Source organism: Microtus oregoni, unplaced genomic scaffold (assembly GCF_018167655.1).
Source record: "Microtus oregoni isolate MIOR12 unplaced genomic scaffold, Mior012 000137F_ref0000512, whole genome shotgun sequence".
NCBI classification, from domain to species: domain Eukaryota; kingdom Metazoa; phylum Chordata; class Mammalia; order Rodentia; family Cricetidae; genus Microtus; species Microtus oregoni.
In genome coordinates, this window is record NW_024544787.1 from 1,435,822 (window position 1) to 1,456,150 (window position 20,329).

A 20,329-nucleotide genomic window follows, 5' to 3' on the forward strand; every position below is an offset into this window, starting at 1 on the left:
AGAGAGGGAAGCAACAGAGGACAAATCTTGATATGTATGGTTGTTCCTAGAAATGAATGATAGGATCCTATGGCTAAGCACAACACAGACCTTAGTTTTGATGTGCAAAGAGGTAAACTGGGCAGGGAGGGTCCTTGCTTTAGTAAATATAATCATATTTCCTAAATGCAGAGTCCCGTCCATTTGCACATTGTACAGTTTTTTTTATGAGTGCCATTATTTTAATAGACTGTTTCATTTAATTTGTTTTCTTTTGGTTAGTGATATCTGTATTTATTGCCAGTGGACATCTAGCAACTTTTTTTTCCTATTATAAATACAGTTAAACTTTGGTGATATCTCTTGTAGATCTATACAATAGCCATTAAATTCAGTATACTGGAAGAATAAAGTAGTCAATATATTGGTAGACTTAAAGGTAGCACAGGATATATCAATACCCTTCGAGGAAATCCTCGTCATGTTTTTCCATCTTATCTTCTAACAGTGTGGTTGCTTTGGCTCATATAGCCCAGGCCACACCTTAAAATTCATTTAACTGGGCTGGAGAGATGGATCAGAGGTTAAGAGCATTTCCTGCTCTTCCAAAGGTCCTGAGTTCAATTCCCAGCAACCACATGGTGGCTCACAATCATCTGTAATGGGGTCTGGTGCCCTCTTCTGGACTGCAGGCATACACACAGACAGAATGTTGTATACATAATCAATAAATAAATATTTAAAAAAACAAATAAAAAATTCATTTAACTGCACAGTGTTAGGATTAGATTCAGAATGTATTTTAAAGTATGTGCCATGGTTTTAAATGAATCATATATGACATATCTACATGCATTGTGACCTTTACCCACAAGTATAGCTCTGGAGGCAAAATGATTACTTAAATTCTCTCACAGGGACAGATCTTTCTTTCTGAGAGGAATGTTCAATTAATCATCCCAACAGAACCTGACCTTTAGCCTAATCTTATTAGTTTAGGGGTATGAGATCATACGTCGTTCAGCAGGGTGAAGTGAACATACTGGACAGATGCAGGCTGTTGTGGTGCAGAACCATTGGTTGATTCCAGGAGACTCCCTCTAACTAACTGTATAAAAAGCTTTTCATTTCAGTTCCTTCACAACCAATACCCTTCTTTGATCTCCTGTGGAAGAGCAAAGGCAGGCACCACCATGGTAAAGTTTCTGCTGCTTGCTTTGGCATTTGGTCTGGCTCATGCTCAGGCTGAGGTAAATTCATTTGATCTGTGCACAGGTTTGATATTCTTCAATAGTTTAGTTCTGTGGGTGCGGGTGTCATTCAGTTTGTCCTTGCAAATACATATTCATGATATAACCTTTCTGACTTTCACTCAGATACAATTTTCCAGCCAGATTTCTCAAAAATCAAACGAAGAAAATAAAAAAAACCAATGGATTGAATTTGCAGAGCATAGGAGACCAAATATGAGTAGTTCCAAAATGTCTCAAGTTCAAAATGTTATGTAAATTGAGTTATCATATTGTCCCAAGTTATTCTTCTTCCCCAGAAGCATAATTTTGAACTAACAAACAAACTCTTATTGATTTATATTTCTCATTAGCTTATGTATTTCCAAAGATTCGAATCAGAGATGAAAGTAACAACTCAAATTCCAGTGGCCTTTGTTGTTTTTTCAGCTTGAAGGAAAGTGGGTTACCACTGCCATCGCTGCTGACAATGTGGACAAGATAGAGGCAGGAGGACCACTGAGACTCTATGTTCGTGAAATTACTTGCACTGAGGCATGTAGTAAAATGGAAGTCACATTTTATGTCAAGTAAGCAAATTGTCAACAGTGTAACCTGAGCAGACTGCTTACGTTTCACAGATTTTTCTATTGTTAAGCGTATAGGTGAATGTTCTGTTTCTGGTCATGAAACTGAAAATCTCATCTTCAGAAATGCAATTTTGTTATTTCATGATGGGTTAGCTCTGGAGACCACAGGAAAGTAAAAATCTGTCTCCAATTCTATGAGCTTTTCCTGAGAAATTCTTCTGGCTGGAGGCCTGTGGCTGAATTTTATGCTCTAATATTAAAATCATGAGATTCTAAGGATCTCATTTCTAGTTAGCCAAAAGGTAGGTGTGAGCATTTGGGTCAATGTCATGCATGTTATATTATTCAGGCATAGGTGTCATAAAATATTCTTCCACAAACAGGTCAGAAAAATCTAATTTGCAAATCCATGCCTGGTATGGGAAGTACTTCTCTATATGTGTTGTTTTTATTAGTTAATGGATAAAGAATCTACCTTGGCCTGTGATAGGGCAGAATATAGCTAGGCGGGGAAAACTAAACTGAATGCTGGGAGAAAGAAGTCGGTGTCAAAGAGATATCATGTAGCCGCCAGAGGGAATAGACGTGAGTTGCCAGCCGGAACTTTGCCAGTAGGCCACGAGCCTCATGGAAAATATAAAATAATGGAATTTGGTTAATTATAGATGATAAAGTCATTAGCAATATGCTTAAGTGATTGGCCAAGTGGAGATTTAAATAATATAGTTTCTGTGTGATTATTTTGGGTCTGAACTGCCAGAAACATGTCTGTGATGCTCTAGTTTCAAAATTTTTTTTCTGACATTTAGATGACAATGTTCAATGAAAAGGTGCTTAACACTGTAAAAACTTAAAATGTTTATAACCATTATTTTTTTCTAGCCACAACTGTTGTTTTTGGTTAGACACAAAAGCATTTAAAACACATTCATAAAATCTTGTGTACATATTTATTGTTGGAACAGTCAAAGAGAATGAACATATTGAAAATCATACTCCGTGAATACTGAAATTTGGATAAGGAATAAAATAGTCTTCATAACAATTGGGAAAATTGCTACAAATAAAGAAATTCATATGTATGATTGCAAACAGGATAATATTTTCTAAACAAACATTATGAAAAGTGAGGTAAACAGTTTCATCTCTTCTAGCTCTGAACACTGTTCATAGATATGAAAATATCTCATGTTCTGTAATATTTAATTAAATATTTAATATTAATTCAAAGGATAAATACAATAAACCATGATTCCTCTGTTTGATTTTCAGTGTGAATAACCAATGTTCTCAGACCCAAATCACTGGGTATAGGCAAGAAGATGGCAACTACAGAACCCAGTGTAAGTATGGGATCTTGGCACTTCCTCTATGAACAAAAGCATTGTGGGTGAGGGCATACATGCTGACACTTCAGCCACGGATAGATACATGGACCTAGAACAATTTTGGTTACTGGGAATGTTATCAGTCCTTCCAACCAACGGAGATATGATATGAAGTCAGAGTACATTGTAGGTCATCTGAAGTTTACATGGAGAAGTACACAATAAAGTAACGACACGAGTAATGCTAACAAAAAGTCTCCAAATAGTTTCCTGCATGAAAATTTACTTCTAAACAATATTCAGTGTCTTTTCTTTCATACAGTATTTTGGTTTGTTATTGGACAGGCCTGCCGCTCACTATTAGGTCTCGGTGGCCTCAAACATCTTTGCAAACTTCATGATTCAGTTCATCAAGTACTTATATTACAAGGATTATCTATCATCCTAGATTTATAGAGGATTTTAATTAACGATGATATAAGAAAGTTTCCCTTTCTTACATTTTATAAACATCATAACATTTAGATCACTGGATGATCAAATTGACTTTTGAAAAGCAGTTAGGGTAAAATCTGTTTAATAATTTCAAACTTACTACCCCAAATTTGAAAAAAAATGCTAAAATAATATCAACACTATTCAACTGAATTGTACACAGCATAACTTTTGGCTTGATTTTAAATGAAGAGAAGGCACATTCTTCTGGCAAAAATAATGCTTTTCTAACCTCACATGGATATTAAAAAGCAGTCCTGTAACAGAAAATGACCAGATCCTAAAATCCACTTATTTCTGTGAACCATTCTATCATTCATTGAGTATCTGTAAGTGAAAATATCATAGACACACACACATAAAACACACACACACACACACACACACACACACCAGAGAGTTTTTCATCTTACAAGTTGTAAGATGAAAACTTTTGTGCATATTTCTAATGAGTACAGTCTTTTTTGCATATGTATCCCTTTGCCCACCAGGTATTATTATGGTATGACACCAAAGTTTTACACTTTCAGGAAACTGACAAGTGGCCTTTTGTATCTGATTGAAATGGGAAGAATTACCCAACAGAGTGATCCCAGAGGTCTTGACACAGGAATTCAGAGAAAAGGGAAAGTGTCTGTACCTAGGATTCAGTACCAGGTTTAAAGAGTAAGAATGATTGGTTACCACATTATGATAGGATATGTAAAATGAATGACTACAAGAATACCTTTATACATGTGTGTCATATGATAGTGAATCAGAGAATATTGCAGAGTCAGGGTCAATATTAATGTTTAGTCAACAGGTAACATCCAACAAAGTAGAGAAATGGATGACACTGAGTTTTGAAATGTGTCTGTTATTGCAGTTGAAGGGGATAATGTATTTAAACCTGTGAGTGCAACAGAAGACAACATAGTCTTTACCGGTGCGAATGTGGATAGAGCCGGCCAGACAACAAACTTGATTTTTGTTGTTGGTAAGAATGGTAGTGGGTTTCCTGTAACAGTAACAAAAGTACGACCCTGTAAATGAGGATTAAGTCAGATTCACCCACCAAATACAGTATCCTGTTATTTCCAAACTCTTATCAACTAAATAACAGTCCATTTGTTTTGTGAGCCAATTTTTACATTATACTGTAATTCAAGTAGCATGGTCATTGAAGACTAGGGACGATGGCGGGGTGGGGGGTATTGGAAGAGTTGATGTTCGTGTTTCCTCACTGGAAAGAATAGAGTAAAATGGAGTATTTTCCCACAATTCAGACCATTTTGAGTTCATTTGTTCAAGTGTGTACTAAATTAAAACATGAACTCTAGAGTATAGATTTGGGAGAAAAGTGAAGCTTCCATTCATAGGCATCTGTGACTCTCTAGTGTTATGTTTTAGAAAGTGGGTAGGATTGAGATGAGTGAATTCTCTAGAGAAGTTTTTATTTTTAATTTTTTGATGCATCATGAAATGCTGAAAAGTGATCTCATACCGTCATTTAGACATTTTTAAATGTGTTCATGGAACTCTCAAAAATTATTATTGCCTATATTGACTCACCCAGGGTAGTTGAAATTAGAGCAGTTGGTATTTTTATTCTATGTAGTGGTGGGATACTAAAGACGCAATGTAAATTCTCCAGAATTCTACTGATCATGTCTCTGCCATTGGAATTCATGCAATGTAGGAAAAGGTCAACCTTTGACTCCTGAACAACATGAAAAACTTGAGGCATATGCTAAGGAACGTAGCATTCCACCAGAAAACTTTCAAGATGTTCTTGCTACAGGTAACCTTAATTAATATATTTGTCCATAGCATCCATAAATACATACATACATACATATGTATACGTATAACAATGGATATTCATAAATACATGTATGTGTATCTACATACTGAGTCTGTCTCTCTATGTATCTGTTTATGTATTGATGTATCTATTATTCTATGTATCTATCTACCTACTTATCTACTCAGTAAGATCTCTGAATGATGTTATATCTAGCTATATGTTATCTTTGAGTTGTTCTTTCCAGCAACATCCCCTGGGGAGCTGTTCTCGTATTCTTATGAGATCAGTTCTGTTAATCCTTACTCCATTCAACTACTTTTACAGATACTTGTCCTAAATAATGATCTTCTGTAGGTGAGTAGAAACAGAAGGCATGTCTAATCACCTTGATATTTGAGTGTATTTGTGCTTATTATTTAAAAAAAAATGGAGACAAGTATGGGACCAAGGGAAAAATGAATGCAAAATAAAGACAGGTTATTATTTGTCTTTTAAAAATGAAAATCTTACTGTGACAAAACCGAAGGATAGCATATGTTTATTTATAAAGCAGTTTGAAGGACATTTATTCATAATTGCTAATATTTTTGGTATAGAAGAATATTCCGTCATTAAAAGTGTGTCTTGACATTTGAGAAATCCTACTTTACTCATGACTGTGGCATATGATTTGTCACAGATATTGTATAAGCAGGTTGATCTTTTCAATAAATTCATTTAAACCTGTCAATATAAATTGTCGTATAAGATTAAAGAGTGTCATATTTCCTGTCAACAGAGCTCCTATAGAATTCAAAGCACAAGATATTGGTGATTTCTAGGGAAGAAACTGTTCATGGGCAATCCCTTCTCTATACTCTATATTGTTATATTTAATTTTGTATTCATACATTCCCAAGGATGAAAATTTTCCTGTCTGACTAACCATGTTTTAATATTTGCTTTCATGTCTGCAGAGATGACAACAGGATGAGAATTACACATCATGTCCTCTTTACCATGGAATTAGCATCACATACAAATCCCCATTTCTTTCTGAATAAATTTCCCCTTGACTATGAATTCAAGATACCACCATCCAAAGTCCTGACTTACTTTTCCTTTCTCTTTGTATGATCTATGAGCTGTTACTTTTTGAATGATTCAATAAAATGTTTCAAGAAGCAATGAGGACCTTGTGAAAAGGATTTCATTTAAAAACCACTTAAACCTTCACTAAGATAATTAAAATCACCACTCGGCTGTAAGAAATGATGTCTGTATTACTAGAACTTACTGTAATAATTGGAAACTTTACAATTCCTGGAGAGCCATGGGCAAGAACTCTGCTGTGGTAAATTGTGTGTTGTGCTCTTATTTACCTTCAGCTGAAAATTTGTTATTTGCAGATGAATGGTCATAAAACTTTAAAAGATTTCACACAACAAACTCTTTGGATCTGCCTCCATGTTACACATTATTTAAAATAAAGGGTAAAATATGTTTTCAATAGTTCATATGAGGAGATTGTCTCTTGTTAAATGACTTCAGTAAGTAAGCAAATGAATCAAGATATTCTCAATAATGTAAATCTGAGGAGTCATTCTCACTTGAAGAATAAGTTCATGAAAATTATAACAATCCCTATAAATATTCATATATTTATTACAATTTTCTGTTTGTGATACAATGATTCATTAGAATGTAGTTAGCTCTCAAAATAGAAAGCTATAGAAAAGGCAATGCAATTTTTTTTTATTTTCGAAGCAGGGTTTATCCGTAGCTTTTGGTTCCAGTCCTGGAACTAGCTCTTGTAGACCAGGCTGGCCTTGAACACACAGAGATCCGCCTGCCTCTGCCTCCCGAGTGCTGGGATTAAAGGCATGCACCACCACCGCCTGGCTTCTTTGAGAGCTTTAAACAAGGAAAAAGAAAAGATATTAGACAGTGTCGCTACATCCGGTCTCTCATCTAAAGATATAACCAAGTCAAGTACATTCAATATTCATAGGCAACAGATATGAATTAGAAAGAATGAAATAGTTTCTTGTTGACTAAAACATGTTATTTAACCTTTCTTCTGTTTCTTTAAAACACAGTGACGTCAGAACAAATACTGGACTAATGTTTGATAAAAGTTCTGTATATCCAATGTACATTTACATCACTTCACACAAATCTCAAAATAATTACTACTATACTTGTGTCCCATCTCTTCTTCCAATTTTTCCAAGTTCTTCAGGAATATTCGCATTTATTTAAAAGTATGTGTGAATGTGTGTGTGTGTGTGTGTGTGCCTGGATGTGTATTTAAAGAGAGGAGATTGATAGAGAAATTTATAGCCCATATGAGTCCATTTAGTATTTCTAATATGGATTCATGTTTAGTGCTGGACTCTTGGTCTTCAATTACTTACAACTTATGAGTGGTCTCATTTTAGAGGTAAAAGGAACATGGCTACTTCTTTTACTATCAGAAGTTGCTTTCTATGTTGCCAAGCTTTCAAATGGCATGAAAGTTCTTAAGCTCACCATTCACATCGTCATAACATAGCTAGTTTGCGCAATCTGAGAGGTAACTCAGTGGTGATTAGTTGAACTTTCATCCTGAGCTATAGAAGATTAATCATGCTTGGTTCCATAAACATGTCCAACTACCATTGTTGATTTCATCAACCAGTGTAATTTCTCTGAACATTCTGAATGTTAAGTTCTTAACCAAGACTTTAGAGATGATTTAAATATCGATCCTAGTTTGTAGTACTCTCATGTTGACCAAGATAATCTTCCTTCATCAATTTGTAGAGTGTATTATTATTTCTGCAGATATATTCTTATAATAGCCAGAAACCTCTCAAAGCAGTCAGTTTTGCAAGTTAAGAATTCCAGGAATTCTTATTTCTCTGTGTTCTCAGCAAAATAAACATGAAGAAAACAAATGACTTCTTTCCAAACCTGGATTATAGATCAAAAAAGCGTGTTCTCAGAAAGTGAAACACAAAGGTCTGAGAGACACTTAAAAGTGTTCAATATTCTTAGGCATTAGGGAAATAAAATTAAAACTATTTAGATATTTTGTCTTACTGGTGTCAGCATGGCCTAGCTCAATAAAAGAAATGATGCATGGAAAGGGCTGCACTTGGTCCAGGTATGTGGAAGTGAAAACTGATTCAGCTGCTGTCAAAATCAATGACGAGTATCCTAAAGATGACATCAGTCTTACCACAAGTCCTTCAAAGAAGAATTACAACCCAACTATCTTGACTTTTTTTTTTCAAGAATCTACACAGATGACCCCAGCTAAGAATCTAAGCAATAGTGGAGAGGGTACCTTGCTGTGAGACAATGGTCTTCTACTCTGTAAAAATTTATCAGTTATATTGCTTTCATGAAATGCTGATTGGCCAATAGTCAGGCAGGAAGCATAGGAGGGGCAGCCAAGTAGGAAGTAGAGGTAGGGAAATGAGAACAGGAGAATTCTGGGAAGAGGAAGACTCAGTCTGCAGCTGACACCCAGATACAGAGGAAGCAAGATGAGAATGCTTCCTGATAACAGGTTTCAAGCAACGTGGCTAATGCACACATTAATTATAGGCCAATATAAGTTATAAGAGTTAGTAAGAAGCCTGAGCTAAGAGGAAACCAGCGAATGTTAATGTACATCTTTGTGTGCTTTTGGGGGGGACTGAAAGGCTATGGGACCAGGCAGGACAGAAACCTCTGTCAACAGTACCTGAATTGGCCTTCCCCTCTAATCAGATTGATGACTATCTTAATTGTCATCATAGAGCCTTCATCAGCACCTGATGGAAACAGATGCATAGATCCACAGCTAACCACTGGCATGAACTCCTGAAGTCCAGACATAGAGATGGAGGAGTGATATTCCGAGCAAATGGGCCAAGTCTATGATGGGGAAACCCACGGATATAGCTAACCTGAGCATGTAGGAGCTCACTGACTCTATACTTATAGCTGAGGAACCTACATAAGAACAAACTAGGCCCCGTGAATGTGGGTGACAGCTGTGTGGCTTGGGCAATTTGTGGGGCCACTAGAAGTGGAACCAGTATTTATCCTCATGCATAAACTGGCTCCTTGAAGCCGATTTTCTATGAATGGTTAGCTTGCTCAACCAGATATAGGGAAGAGAGCCTTGATCCTGCCTCAAATAATGTGACAATCTTTGTTGACTCCCCATGTACGGCATCACCCTCTCTGAAAAGTGGATAGGGGTGGGGAGAAGATGGAGCAAATGGAAGGATGAGAGGGAGAAGAAACTGTGATATGAATATAAAATAAGATGATTTTTAAAATAAAATAAAATAAATAATTAAACTCCAGTCATACTTGGGAGGGAAGAACTTTTCCCAACTGAACCATTCCCCTAGCCTATGTGGATGTGAGTTTTTATTAGCATTGATACAAAAAAACCAACAGAATGTAAAGAATCACCTCCAAATATGTTATATATAGCCAGTGTTAATTTAATCCCTATCAAAGAACACACATGCACTTGCATACACACACAGAGGCATGCATTCATGTATGCATATGAACATTCATGCACATACAGAAAAACATAACTGGGATCATAGTGTTAAAAAAAACTTAATAAAATACTAGAAAATGAATATACACCCATATCAAAGGAATTGTTCACAATGATTAAGATGGATTTATTCCAGGGATACAGGCTTGATTTAAAATACATAATTCTATAAATATAATGATCATACAACATAATTAAGGCAAGAAAGCACATGATTAATTCAATAGATGAAGAAAAAGCCAGTGATAAAATATATCATACTTTCAAGATAAAATCCCCAGGGAGAGTCGAAATGGAGAAAATATACTTCAAAATATTAAAGGCTATCTCTGAGAAACATACTTCAAAATCCATTCTACATGTAGAAAACTGGCAAGGAAACTGACTAAAATCTTGAAGAAGAGAGAGTGCCCACTCTCCCTATTCCTTTACAATGTCATGTTGGATTTCTTGCAGTGAGCAATAGAGAAAGGGAATGAAATTATAATCACACACATATGAACAGATGAATTCCAATCATCCCCATTTTCAAATGCCATGGTATTATACTTAACACATGGCTGCATTGTACCAGAAAACATGTAGCAAAGTCAACAATTTCAGCAGCATGACAAGCAAAGAATCAGCATACAAATGTTAACAACCCTTCTATCTACCAATAGCCAAGCAACCTTAGAAAGAGTTCATGTACGGAATATCATTTACAATAGTATGGAAGGAAAGAAAATATATTGGGTTAAACATAAATTAAAACAAGAAGGCAAATTTCTTTCTTTTAAAAAATTGTTTATCTGGGGAAGACTAGGTGGGCACTGGCAGTGGCACCAGAATTTATCGTTACTGCATGTACTGGCTTTTGGAGATCCTATTCTCTTTGGATGAAAACCTTCTTTGCTCAGCCTAGATATAGTAAGGAGCGCCTTGACCTTCCATAAAGCAATGTGCCTTACCCTCTCTGAGGAGTGGTCGGGGTGTGGGATGAAATGGTGTGGGAGGAGGGAAGGGAGTGGGAGAAGAAGAGGGAGTGTGGACTTGGATTTGGTAATTTTTAATAATCTAATAAATAAAAAATGCTTTTATTCAGCTATATATTTTCTGTTCCCCTCCCTTCCTCTACCCTCCTCTTCTACCATCTTTCATGATTCCCACTTTCCCTATTTACTTAGATCTTGTCTTTTTCTACTTCCCATGTAGATTAAATCCATGTATTTCTCTCTTAGGGTACTCTTTGTTGTCTAGGTTCTCTGGGATTGTGCATTGTAGGCTGCTTTTCTTTGCATTATGTTAAAAAGCCACTGTGAGTGAGTACAGATGATATTTGCCTTTCTGAGATTTTGTTACCTCACTCAGTATGATGTTTTCTAGATCCATCCATTTGTCTGAAAATTTCAAGATGTCATTATTTTTTCTGCTGTGTAGTACTTCATGGTGTAAATGTACCACATTTTCCTTATCCATTCTTTGATTGAGGGGCATTTAGGTTGCTTCCAGGTTCTGGCTATGACAAATAATGCTGCTATGAAAAGTTGAGCATATGTCCTTGTGGTATGATTGAGCATACTTGGGTATATACCAAAAAGTTGCATGGATGGTTCTTGAGGTAAATTGTTTCCTAATTTTCTGAGAAATCACCATACTGATTTCCAAAGTGGCTATATCGTTTGCACTCCCACCAGTAATGGAGGAGTGTTCCATTTACCCCTTATCCTCTCCAGCATAAGTTGTCATCAATGTTTTTGATCATGGACATTCTTACAGATGAAATATGGAATCCCAGTGTTGTTTTGATTTGCATTTCTCTGATGGCTAAGGATGTTGAGCATTTCCTAAGTGTCTTTCACCCATTTTAGATTTATCTGTTGAGAGTTCTCTCTTTAGGTTTGTACCCGATTATTTTATTGGATATTTTGTTCTTTTGATGGCCAGTTTCTAGAATTCTTTGTTTATTTTGGAGATCAGTCCTCTGTATTATGTGGGGTTGGTGAAGGTCTTTTCCCATTCTTGTAGGCTGTTGTTTTGTCTTGTTGACCATGTCCTTTGCTTTACAAAAGATTTTCAGTTTTAGAAAGTTCCATTTATTAATTTTTTTCTCTTAGTGTCTGTGCTACTAGAGTCACATTTAGGAAGTGTTTGTGCCAATGCATTGAAGTGTACTTCCTACATTCTCTTCCATGAGGTTCAGCGTGTTTGGTTTTATACTGAGGTCTTTGATCCATTTGGACTTGAGTTTTGTGCATGGCGATAGACATGGATCTATCTTTATTCTTTTACATGTTGATATCCAGTTCTGCCAATACCATTTGTTAAAAAAGCTTTCTTTATTTTATATTTTCTATTTTTTTGCTTTTTTGTCAAAAATCAGGTGTTAGTAGATGTGTGGATTAATATCAGGGTCTTCGATTCAGTTGCATTAGTCCTCCTGTCAGTTTTTATGCCAATACCAGAATATTTTCAGTATTGTAGTTCTGTAGTAAAGTTTGAAGTCAGAGATTGTGATGTCTCCAGAAGTTCCTTTATTGTACATGATTGTTTCAGCTATCCTAGTTTTCTGATTTGATTTGTTTATTTATTCATTTATTTATTTATTTTTGCTTTTACATATGAAGTTGAGTAATGTTCTTTAGAGGTCTTTGAAGAATTTTGATGGGATTTTACAGGGCATTGCACTTAATCTGTAGATTGCTTTCGGTAAGATTGCCATTTGTTTTGTCCTCACTGTCCTTGTCTGCTTCTTGTTTTTTAGATAACCTATTATTCTTATTATTGATTTTATTGAACTATATATTTTCCCTGTTTTTCCTCCTTCCTCTTCCATTCCCATCCACCCCCTTCCATGGTCCCCATACCCCCAATTTACTCAGGAGATCTTTTCTTTTTCTAATTCCCATGTGGATTAGATCCATGCATGTACCTCTTAGCATCATCATTGTTGTTTAGGTTCTCTGGGGTTGTGAATTATATGCTGTTGTTTTTATTTATGTCTAAAACCTACTTATGAGGAAGTATATGTGATATTTGTCTTTCTAGGTCTCAGTTACCTCACTCAATATGATGTTTTCTAGATCCATTCATTTGCCTGCAAATTTCATGTTGTCATTTTTTTCTGCTGTGTAATACTCCATTGTGTAAATATACCATATTTTCCTTATCCATTCTTTGGTCAAGGGTCATTTAACTTGTTTCCAGGTTCTGGCTATGACAAACAATGCTGTTGTGAACATAGCTGAGCACATGTCCTTGTGGTACTTTTGAGAATCCTTTGGGTACATACCAAAAAGTGGTATTGCTGGGTATGGAGGAAGGTTGTTTCCTAATTTTCTAAAAAATTGCCATACTGACATTGAAAGTGGCTGTTCCAAAAATGCAGGAGTGTTCCCTTTGCCCCACAACCCCTTCAGCATAAGTTGTCATCAGTGTTTTCATCGTGGCCATTATTACACGTGTTAGATGAAATCTCAGTGTTGTATTGGTTTGCATTCCTCTGATGTTTAAGGATGTTGAACACTTTCTTAAGTGTCTTTCAGCCATTTTAGATTCTTCTGTTGAGAGTTCTCTGTTTAGGTCTGTACTTCATTTTTTAAAATTGGATTATTATTATTATTACTTTTGATGGCCGAATCTTTAGTTCTTTGTATATTTTTGAGATAAGACCTCTGTGTGATGTGTGGTTGGTGAAGATTTTTTCCCATTCTGTAGACTGCCATTTGGTCTTGTTGACCATGTCCTTTGATTTATAGAAGCTTTTCAGTTTCAGAAGGTCGCATATTAAATGTTTCTCTCAAGTTTCTGTGCTACTTGGGTTATATTTGGAAGTGGTCTCCTGTGTCAATGCATTCAAGTTTACTTCCCAATTTCTTTTCTATAAGGTTCAGTGTATTTGGTTTTATGTTGAGGTCTTTGATCCATTTGGACTTGAGTTTTGTGCATGTTAGTAGATATGGATCTATTTTTATTCCTTTACAAGTCAATATTCAGTTTGCCAGCACCATTTGTTAAATAAAATTTCTTTTTTTCTATTTTATATTTTATGCCTTTTTTGTCAAAAATCAGGTATTATTTGATGTGTGGCTTATTATCTCCATCTTCGAATCACTTCCATTGGTCCTTCTGTCTTTTTTTTATGTCTGTATGAGTTTTATTTTTTTCAGTACTGTTGTTGTATAGTAGAGTTTAAAGTCAGGGATTGTGATGCCTTCAGAAGTTCCTTTATTGTACATTATTGTCTTGGCTTCCATGGGTATTTTTTTTTGCTTTTTTATAAGAAGTTGAGTAGTGTTCTTTAAAGGTCTTTGAAGAATTTTTCTGGCTCTATTTTATAGGCTCAATGTCTTTTATTTATGGCTAGAAACCAATTATGAGTGAGTACATCCCATGTTAATCTTTTTGGTTCTGGGTAACCTCACTCAGGATAGTGTTTTCTATTTCTATTCATTTGCATGCAAAATTCAAGATGTCATTGTATTTTACCACTGAGTAGTAATCTAGTATGTATATATTCCACATTTTCTTCAACCATTCTTCCATTGAAGGGCATCTAGGATGTTTCCAGATTCTGGCTATTACAGATAATGCTGCTATGAACATAGTTGAACAAATGCTTTTGTAATATGATAGGGCATCTCTTGGGTATATACCCAAGAGTGGTATTGCTCGGTCCTGAGGTAGTTTGATCTTGAATTTCCTGAGAAATCGCCCCACTGATTCCCAATGTTTTGCATTCCCACCAACAATGGATGCGTTTACCCCTTACTCTACAACCTGTCCAGCAAAGTATATCATTGTTGTTTTTGATTTTAACCATTCTGACAGGTGTAAGATGGTATCTCAAAGTTGTTTTGATTTGCATTTCCCTGATCACTAAGGAGGTTGAGCATGACCTTAATTGTCTTTTGGCCATTTGAACTTCTTCCATTGAGAATTCTCTGTTCACTTCAATGACCCATTTTTTAATTGGGTTAATTAGCATTTTAAAGTCTAGTTTCTGGAGTTCTTTATATATTTTGGAGATCAGACCGTTGTCTGATTCAGGATTGGTGAAGATGTTCTCCCAGTCAGTAGGTTGCCGTTTTGTCTTGGTGACAGTGTCCTTTGCTTTACAGAAGCTTCTCCATTACAGGAGGTCCCTTTTATTCAAAGTTGCCCTTAATTTCTGTGATATTGGGGTTAAGCGTAGGAAGTGATCTCCTGTGCCCATATGTTGAAGAGTACTTCCCACTTTCTCTTCTATCAGGTTCAGTGTGTTCAGATTGATATTGAGGTCTTTGATCCATTTGGACTTGAGTTTTGTGCATGGTGATGGAGAGTGATCTATTTTCATTCCTCTACAGGTTGGTATCCAGTTATTCCAGCACCTTTTGTTGAAGATGCTTTCTTTCTTCCATTGTATACTTTTAGCTCCTTTATCGAAAATCAGGTGTTCATAGGATTGAGGGTTAAAATCCGAGTCTTGTATTTGATTCCATTGGTCGACTTCTCTATTATTTTGCCAATACCAAGCTGTTTTCATTACTGTAGATCTGTAATAGAGTTTGAAGTCAGGGATGGTAATGCCTGCAGACGATGCTTTATTGTATAAGATTGCATTGGCTATCCTGAGTTTTTTGTCATTCCATATAAGGTTGATTATTGACCTCTCAGAGTCTGTTGAGAATTTTGATGGGACCTTCATGGAGATTGCAATGAATCTATAAATTGCCTTTGGTAGAATTGCCATTTTTACTATGTTGATCCTCACAATCCAAGATCAAGGGAGATCCTTCCATTTTCTGGTATGTTCTTCAATTTCTTTCTTCAAAGACTTAAAGTTCTGGTCAAATAGATCCTTCACTTCCTTGGTCAGAGTTACCCCAAGATATTTTATGCTATTTGTGGCCAAAGTGAAAGGTGATGCCTCTCTGATTTCCCTCTCTGCTTCCTTTTCCTTCGTGTATAGGAGGGCAACTGATTTATTGGAGTTGATCTTCTATCCTGCCACATTACTAAAGGTGTTTATCAGCTGCAGGAGTTCTTTGGTGGAGTTTTTGGGGTTGGTTATGTACACTATCATATCATCTGCAAATAAGGAAAGTTTAACTTTTTACTTTCCAATTCGAATCCCCTTAATCCCCTTATGTTGTCTTATTGCTATTGCTAGAATTTCAAGCACTATTTTGAAGAGGTATGGAGAGAGTGGACAGCCTTGTCATGTTCCTGATTTTAGTGGGATGGCTTTGAGTTTTTCTCCGCTTAATTTAATGTTGGCTGTCGGCTTGCTGTAAATAGCTTTTATTATATTTAGGTATGACCATTGTATCCCTAATCTCTCCAAGACCTTTATCATAAAGTGGTGTTGAATTTTGTCAAATGCTTTTTCAGCATATAATGAAATGATCATATGTTTTTTTTCTTTCAGTTTATTTATATGATGGATTACATTGATAGATTTGTATATGTTGAACCAGCCCTGCATCTCAGGGATGAAGCCTACTTGATGATAATGGATAATTTTTCTAATGTTTTCTTGGATTCGGTTTGCCAGTATTTTATTGAGAATTTTTGCGTCCATGTTCATGAGTGAGATTGGTCTGTCGTTCTCTTTCTTGGTTATGTCTTTGTGAGGTTTTGGTATCAGGGTGACTGTAGCTTCATAAAAGGAATTTGGCAATGCCTCTTCTGTTTCTATATTGTGAAATATGTTAAGGAGTATAGGTATTAGCTCCTCTTGGAAGTTCTGGGAAAATTCTGCATTGAAACCATCTAATCCTGGGCTTTTTTGGAAGGGAGTTTTTTCATAAGAGCTTCTAATTCTTCGCAACTAATGGGTCTATTTAGATTGTTCACCTGGTCTTGGTTTAACTTTGGTATATGGTACTTATCTAAAAAAATGTCCATTTTTTTGCATTTTCCAGTTTTGTGGCATACAGGCTTTTGTAGTAATATCTAAAGATTCTCTGAATTTCCTGTGTCTGTGTTTATGTCCCCGTTTTCATTTCTGATCTTATTTATTTGCGTGTTCTCTCTCTGCCGTTTAATTACTTTGGATAGTGGTTTGTCGATCTTGTTGATTTTCTCCAAGAACCAACTTTTTACTTCATTGATTCTTTGGATTGTTTTCTGTGTTTCTATTTTGTTGATTTCAGCCCTCAGTTTGATTATTCCCAGTCTTCTACTTCTCCTGGGCGTGTCTGCTTCTTTTTTTTCTTGAGCTTTCAGGTGTGTTGTTAAGTCCCCAATGTATGCTTTCTCTGTTTTCTTCAAGTGTGCACTTAGTGCTATGAACTTTCCTCTTGGCACTGCTCTCATTGTGTCCCATAGGTTTGAGTATGTTGAGTCTTTATTTTCATTGAATTCAAGAAAGACTTTAATTTCTTTCTTTATTTCTTCCTTGATGCAGGTGTGGTTCAGTAGTTGATTGTTCAGTTTCCATGAGTTTGTAGACTTTCTGGGGGTAGCATTGTTGAATTCTAACTTTAATCCATGGTTATCCGATAAGACCCAGGTGGTTACTAATTTTTTTTTGTAACTGTGGAAGTTTGCTTTGTTACCGAGTATGTGGTCAATTTTCAAGAAGGTTCCATGAGCTGCAGAGAAGAAGGTATATTCTTTCCTATTTGGGTGGCATGTGTGTCAAGCAGAGTCTATAATTCAAATGCTATTCTTGGCAAGAGGAGCTTCAGAGCAGCTAACTAGGGATTTCAAAGCTTTGCTTGCAAGTAGCATTTTTTCTAAAAATGAAGGAAAAGGAACTGTTGTATACAAAGATGCTCTTCTTTTGTTCACATATTTTATATTACAGAAAGATACTGACCAAGAATATTCAGGTAGGGTTGGTTTCCTATTAAAATAAATCAGCTATCTGGGGTAACATGAACAATAGATTTGTCTCCTATCTTGGAATGCTAAGGATAACTATTTAGTCATAAACCATTGCCATATCAAAACAATGACAAAGATAGTAACTTTATGACAATTTAATCCAACTTCCTTCAATAAATGATGTTGTGGCCAAAATTAGGTTCCTCGAGCTTTCTTTGGTTATGTGAAGGTTAAGCCACAATAAATGGGACTCCCAGAACCTAGGACCCCACACTCATTCAAACAATGTATATGTGAGTGTGTGTGTGTGTGTGTGTGTGTGTGTGTGTGTGCGTGTGTATGAATGTAAAATATGTCAACAGAGTTTTGTAATTATTCTTTGAAGGACTTATGGTAAAACGGATGTTAGGATCCTACCCACTGATGTTGATCACAGCAGAATCAGGTTTCACTTCCACCAACCAGGGCCAAGTGCAGCCATTTCCCGCGCTGATTTTGATCACAGTTGAATCATTTTTCACTCCCACCAACCAGGACCAAGTACAGCCCTTTTCCTGCATCATAGACAAAATCTCTAAGGAGATTCAAGTTTATTTCTGTGATGGCTAAAGACACTGAACACTTTGAAGTGTGTCTCAGATATTTATGCTTCACTCTCTGAGAACATGAGTTTTAGTTTTATAATACATGTTTTGATATGGAGTCATATGTTTTCTTGGTATTAATTTTGCTGAGGAGATAGAAAGATGAGGATTCCTGCAGTGTAAACTTGTAAAACTGACACCTTTGGAAGGCTTCAGGCTGTTATAAGAACATATCTGCAGGAACAATGCATTCTACAATTTGATGAAGGAAGATTATTCCTGGTCACCATGAGAGTACTACTAAATAAGATCAGTATTTAAATCATCTCTAGTAGTCGTGATTAAGAAATTACCATTCAGAATATACATAGAAATTACATAGTTGGTGAAAAGAGCAATGATAGAGGAATATGTTTATGGAATCAAGGATGATTTACATTCTACAGCTCAAGGTGTAAGTTTAACTAATCACCTCTGAGTTACCTCTCAGATTGCGCAAGCTTTACCCATGTTAGCATAATGTGAATGGTGAGCTTTAGAACTTCTATGCCATTTGAAGTCTTGGCAGTTTAGAAAGCCACTTCTGATAGGACAAGATGTAGCCATATTCCCTTTACTTCTAAAATGAGACTTATGGGTAATAAGTAATTGAAGCATAAAAGGACAGCACTGGGTACAAATGCATATTAGAAACTCTAAATGGACACAATTGGGTATAAATTTCTGTGTCAACCTCTTCTTTCTTAATACACACACATATTCACACATATATTGAAATGAATTTGTATATTCATGAAGAAGTTGGAGAAATTGCAAGAAGAGGACACAGGAATAGCACTAATTAGTAGGAGAACGAAGGTGATGTGATGTAAATGTACACTGAATATACCAAATTTACAGAAGACATTGGTCAATTATTTTTTCTAAAGTAACATTGTTTTGCCAGTCACACAGTGAAAGTTTAAATAACAGGATTTTTCACAGAAAAATTATCATTGTTTCTTATTCATATCTCTTGTTTATGAATATTGAATGCACTTTGCTTTCTTTATATCTTAAGACTTCATTAAACTGTATGTAACAACATTTTCTAATATATTTTGTTTTTCCTTGTTCCAAGCCCTAAAAGAAGATCGCCTCTGCCTTTTCTAATTTGATAACTAACTACATCCTAAGTAATTGTTGCAATACAAAGAGAAAATTGTAACCAGCACATGCACATATGTGGGGCATGGTATCTATGGAATATCATTCTTAAGAAATTATTCTTCAAATGTAACTGAGTCATATGTACACTATTAAAGCATATCCTGATCCATTTGCTTACTGAAGTCATTTAGCAAAAAATAATCTCCTCAGATAGACTTTTGAAAACATATTTAATCCTCTCTTTTAAATAATGTGTAACATGGAGGCAGACCCAAAGAGATTTTTCCGTGAAATCTTATAGAGTGTTAGGACTGTTCAACCGCAAATCATAATTTTAAGCTGAAAGTAAGCATGAAGCACAATATAAAATTTATTTCTTCAGTGTTCTTAATCATGGATCTCCAGTAATTATCAAATTTCGTTTTTATCTATTTATTAACGATTTCTGCCTCCTCTCTGCCACTGCCTCCCATTCCCTCACCTCCCCCAATCAAGTCCCCCTCCCTCATCAGCTCCAAGAGCAGTCAGGGTTCCCTGCCCTGTAGGAAGCCCAAGGACCTCCCACCTCCTTCCCGGTCTAATAAGGTGAGCATCCAAACAGCTTAGGCTCCCACAAAGCCAGTACATGCAGTAGGATCAAAACCCAGTGCCATTTTTCTTGACTTCTCAGCAGTCCTGATTTAGTAATACTGATATCATTTGTTACACCAGAGTGGTTATTTTATTAGTTTAGTGAATATTTATGTGCTTTTTGAATGAGATCCTTTTCACAACATCTTTATTGCTTCTTGAAACACTTTATTTAATCATTAAGAAATATGAAGACCTTATAAATCATAAGAAGGGAAAGGAAATACAAGT

The 20,329-nt window shown here is 35.8% G+C and overlaps 1 protein-coding gene across 1 annotated transcript; it reads left to right on the top strand.

Moving 5' to 3' along the window:
- Positions 1–1,172: 1,172 nt before the first annotated feature.
- Positions 1,173–18,344, top strand: LOC121444678 (odorant-binding protein-like). The gene is made up of 6 exons (XM_041646583.1): positions 1,173–1,229; positions 1,659–1,798; positions 3,071–3,141; positions 4,490–4,600; positions 5,303–5,404; positions 18,121–18,344. The coding sequence occupies exons 1-6, from the start codon at positions 1,173–1,175 to the stop codon at positions 18,342–18,344; spliced, it is 705 nt and encodes a 234-aa protein (XP_041502517.1).
- Positions 18,345–20,329: the final 1,985 nt, after the last annotated feature.

Coding starts and splice junctions, on each gene's coding strand:
- LOC121444678 (XM_041646583.1), top strand. CDS start 1,173: ATGGTAAAGTTTCTGCTGCTTGCTTTGGCATTTGGTCTGGCTCATGCT. Junction 1,799..3,070: donor GAAGTCACATTTTATGTCAA/GTAAGCAAATTG, acceptor TTTGATTTTCAG/TGTGAATAACCAATGTTCTC. Junction 4,601..5,302: donor AAACTTGATTTTTGTTGTTG/GTAAGAATGGTA, acceptor CATGCAATGTAG/GAAAAGGTCAACCTTTGACT.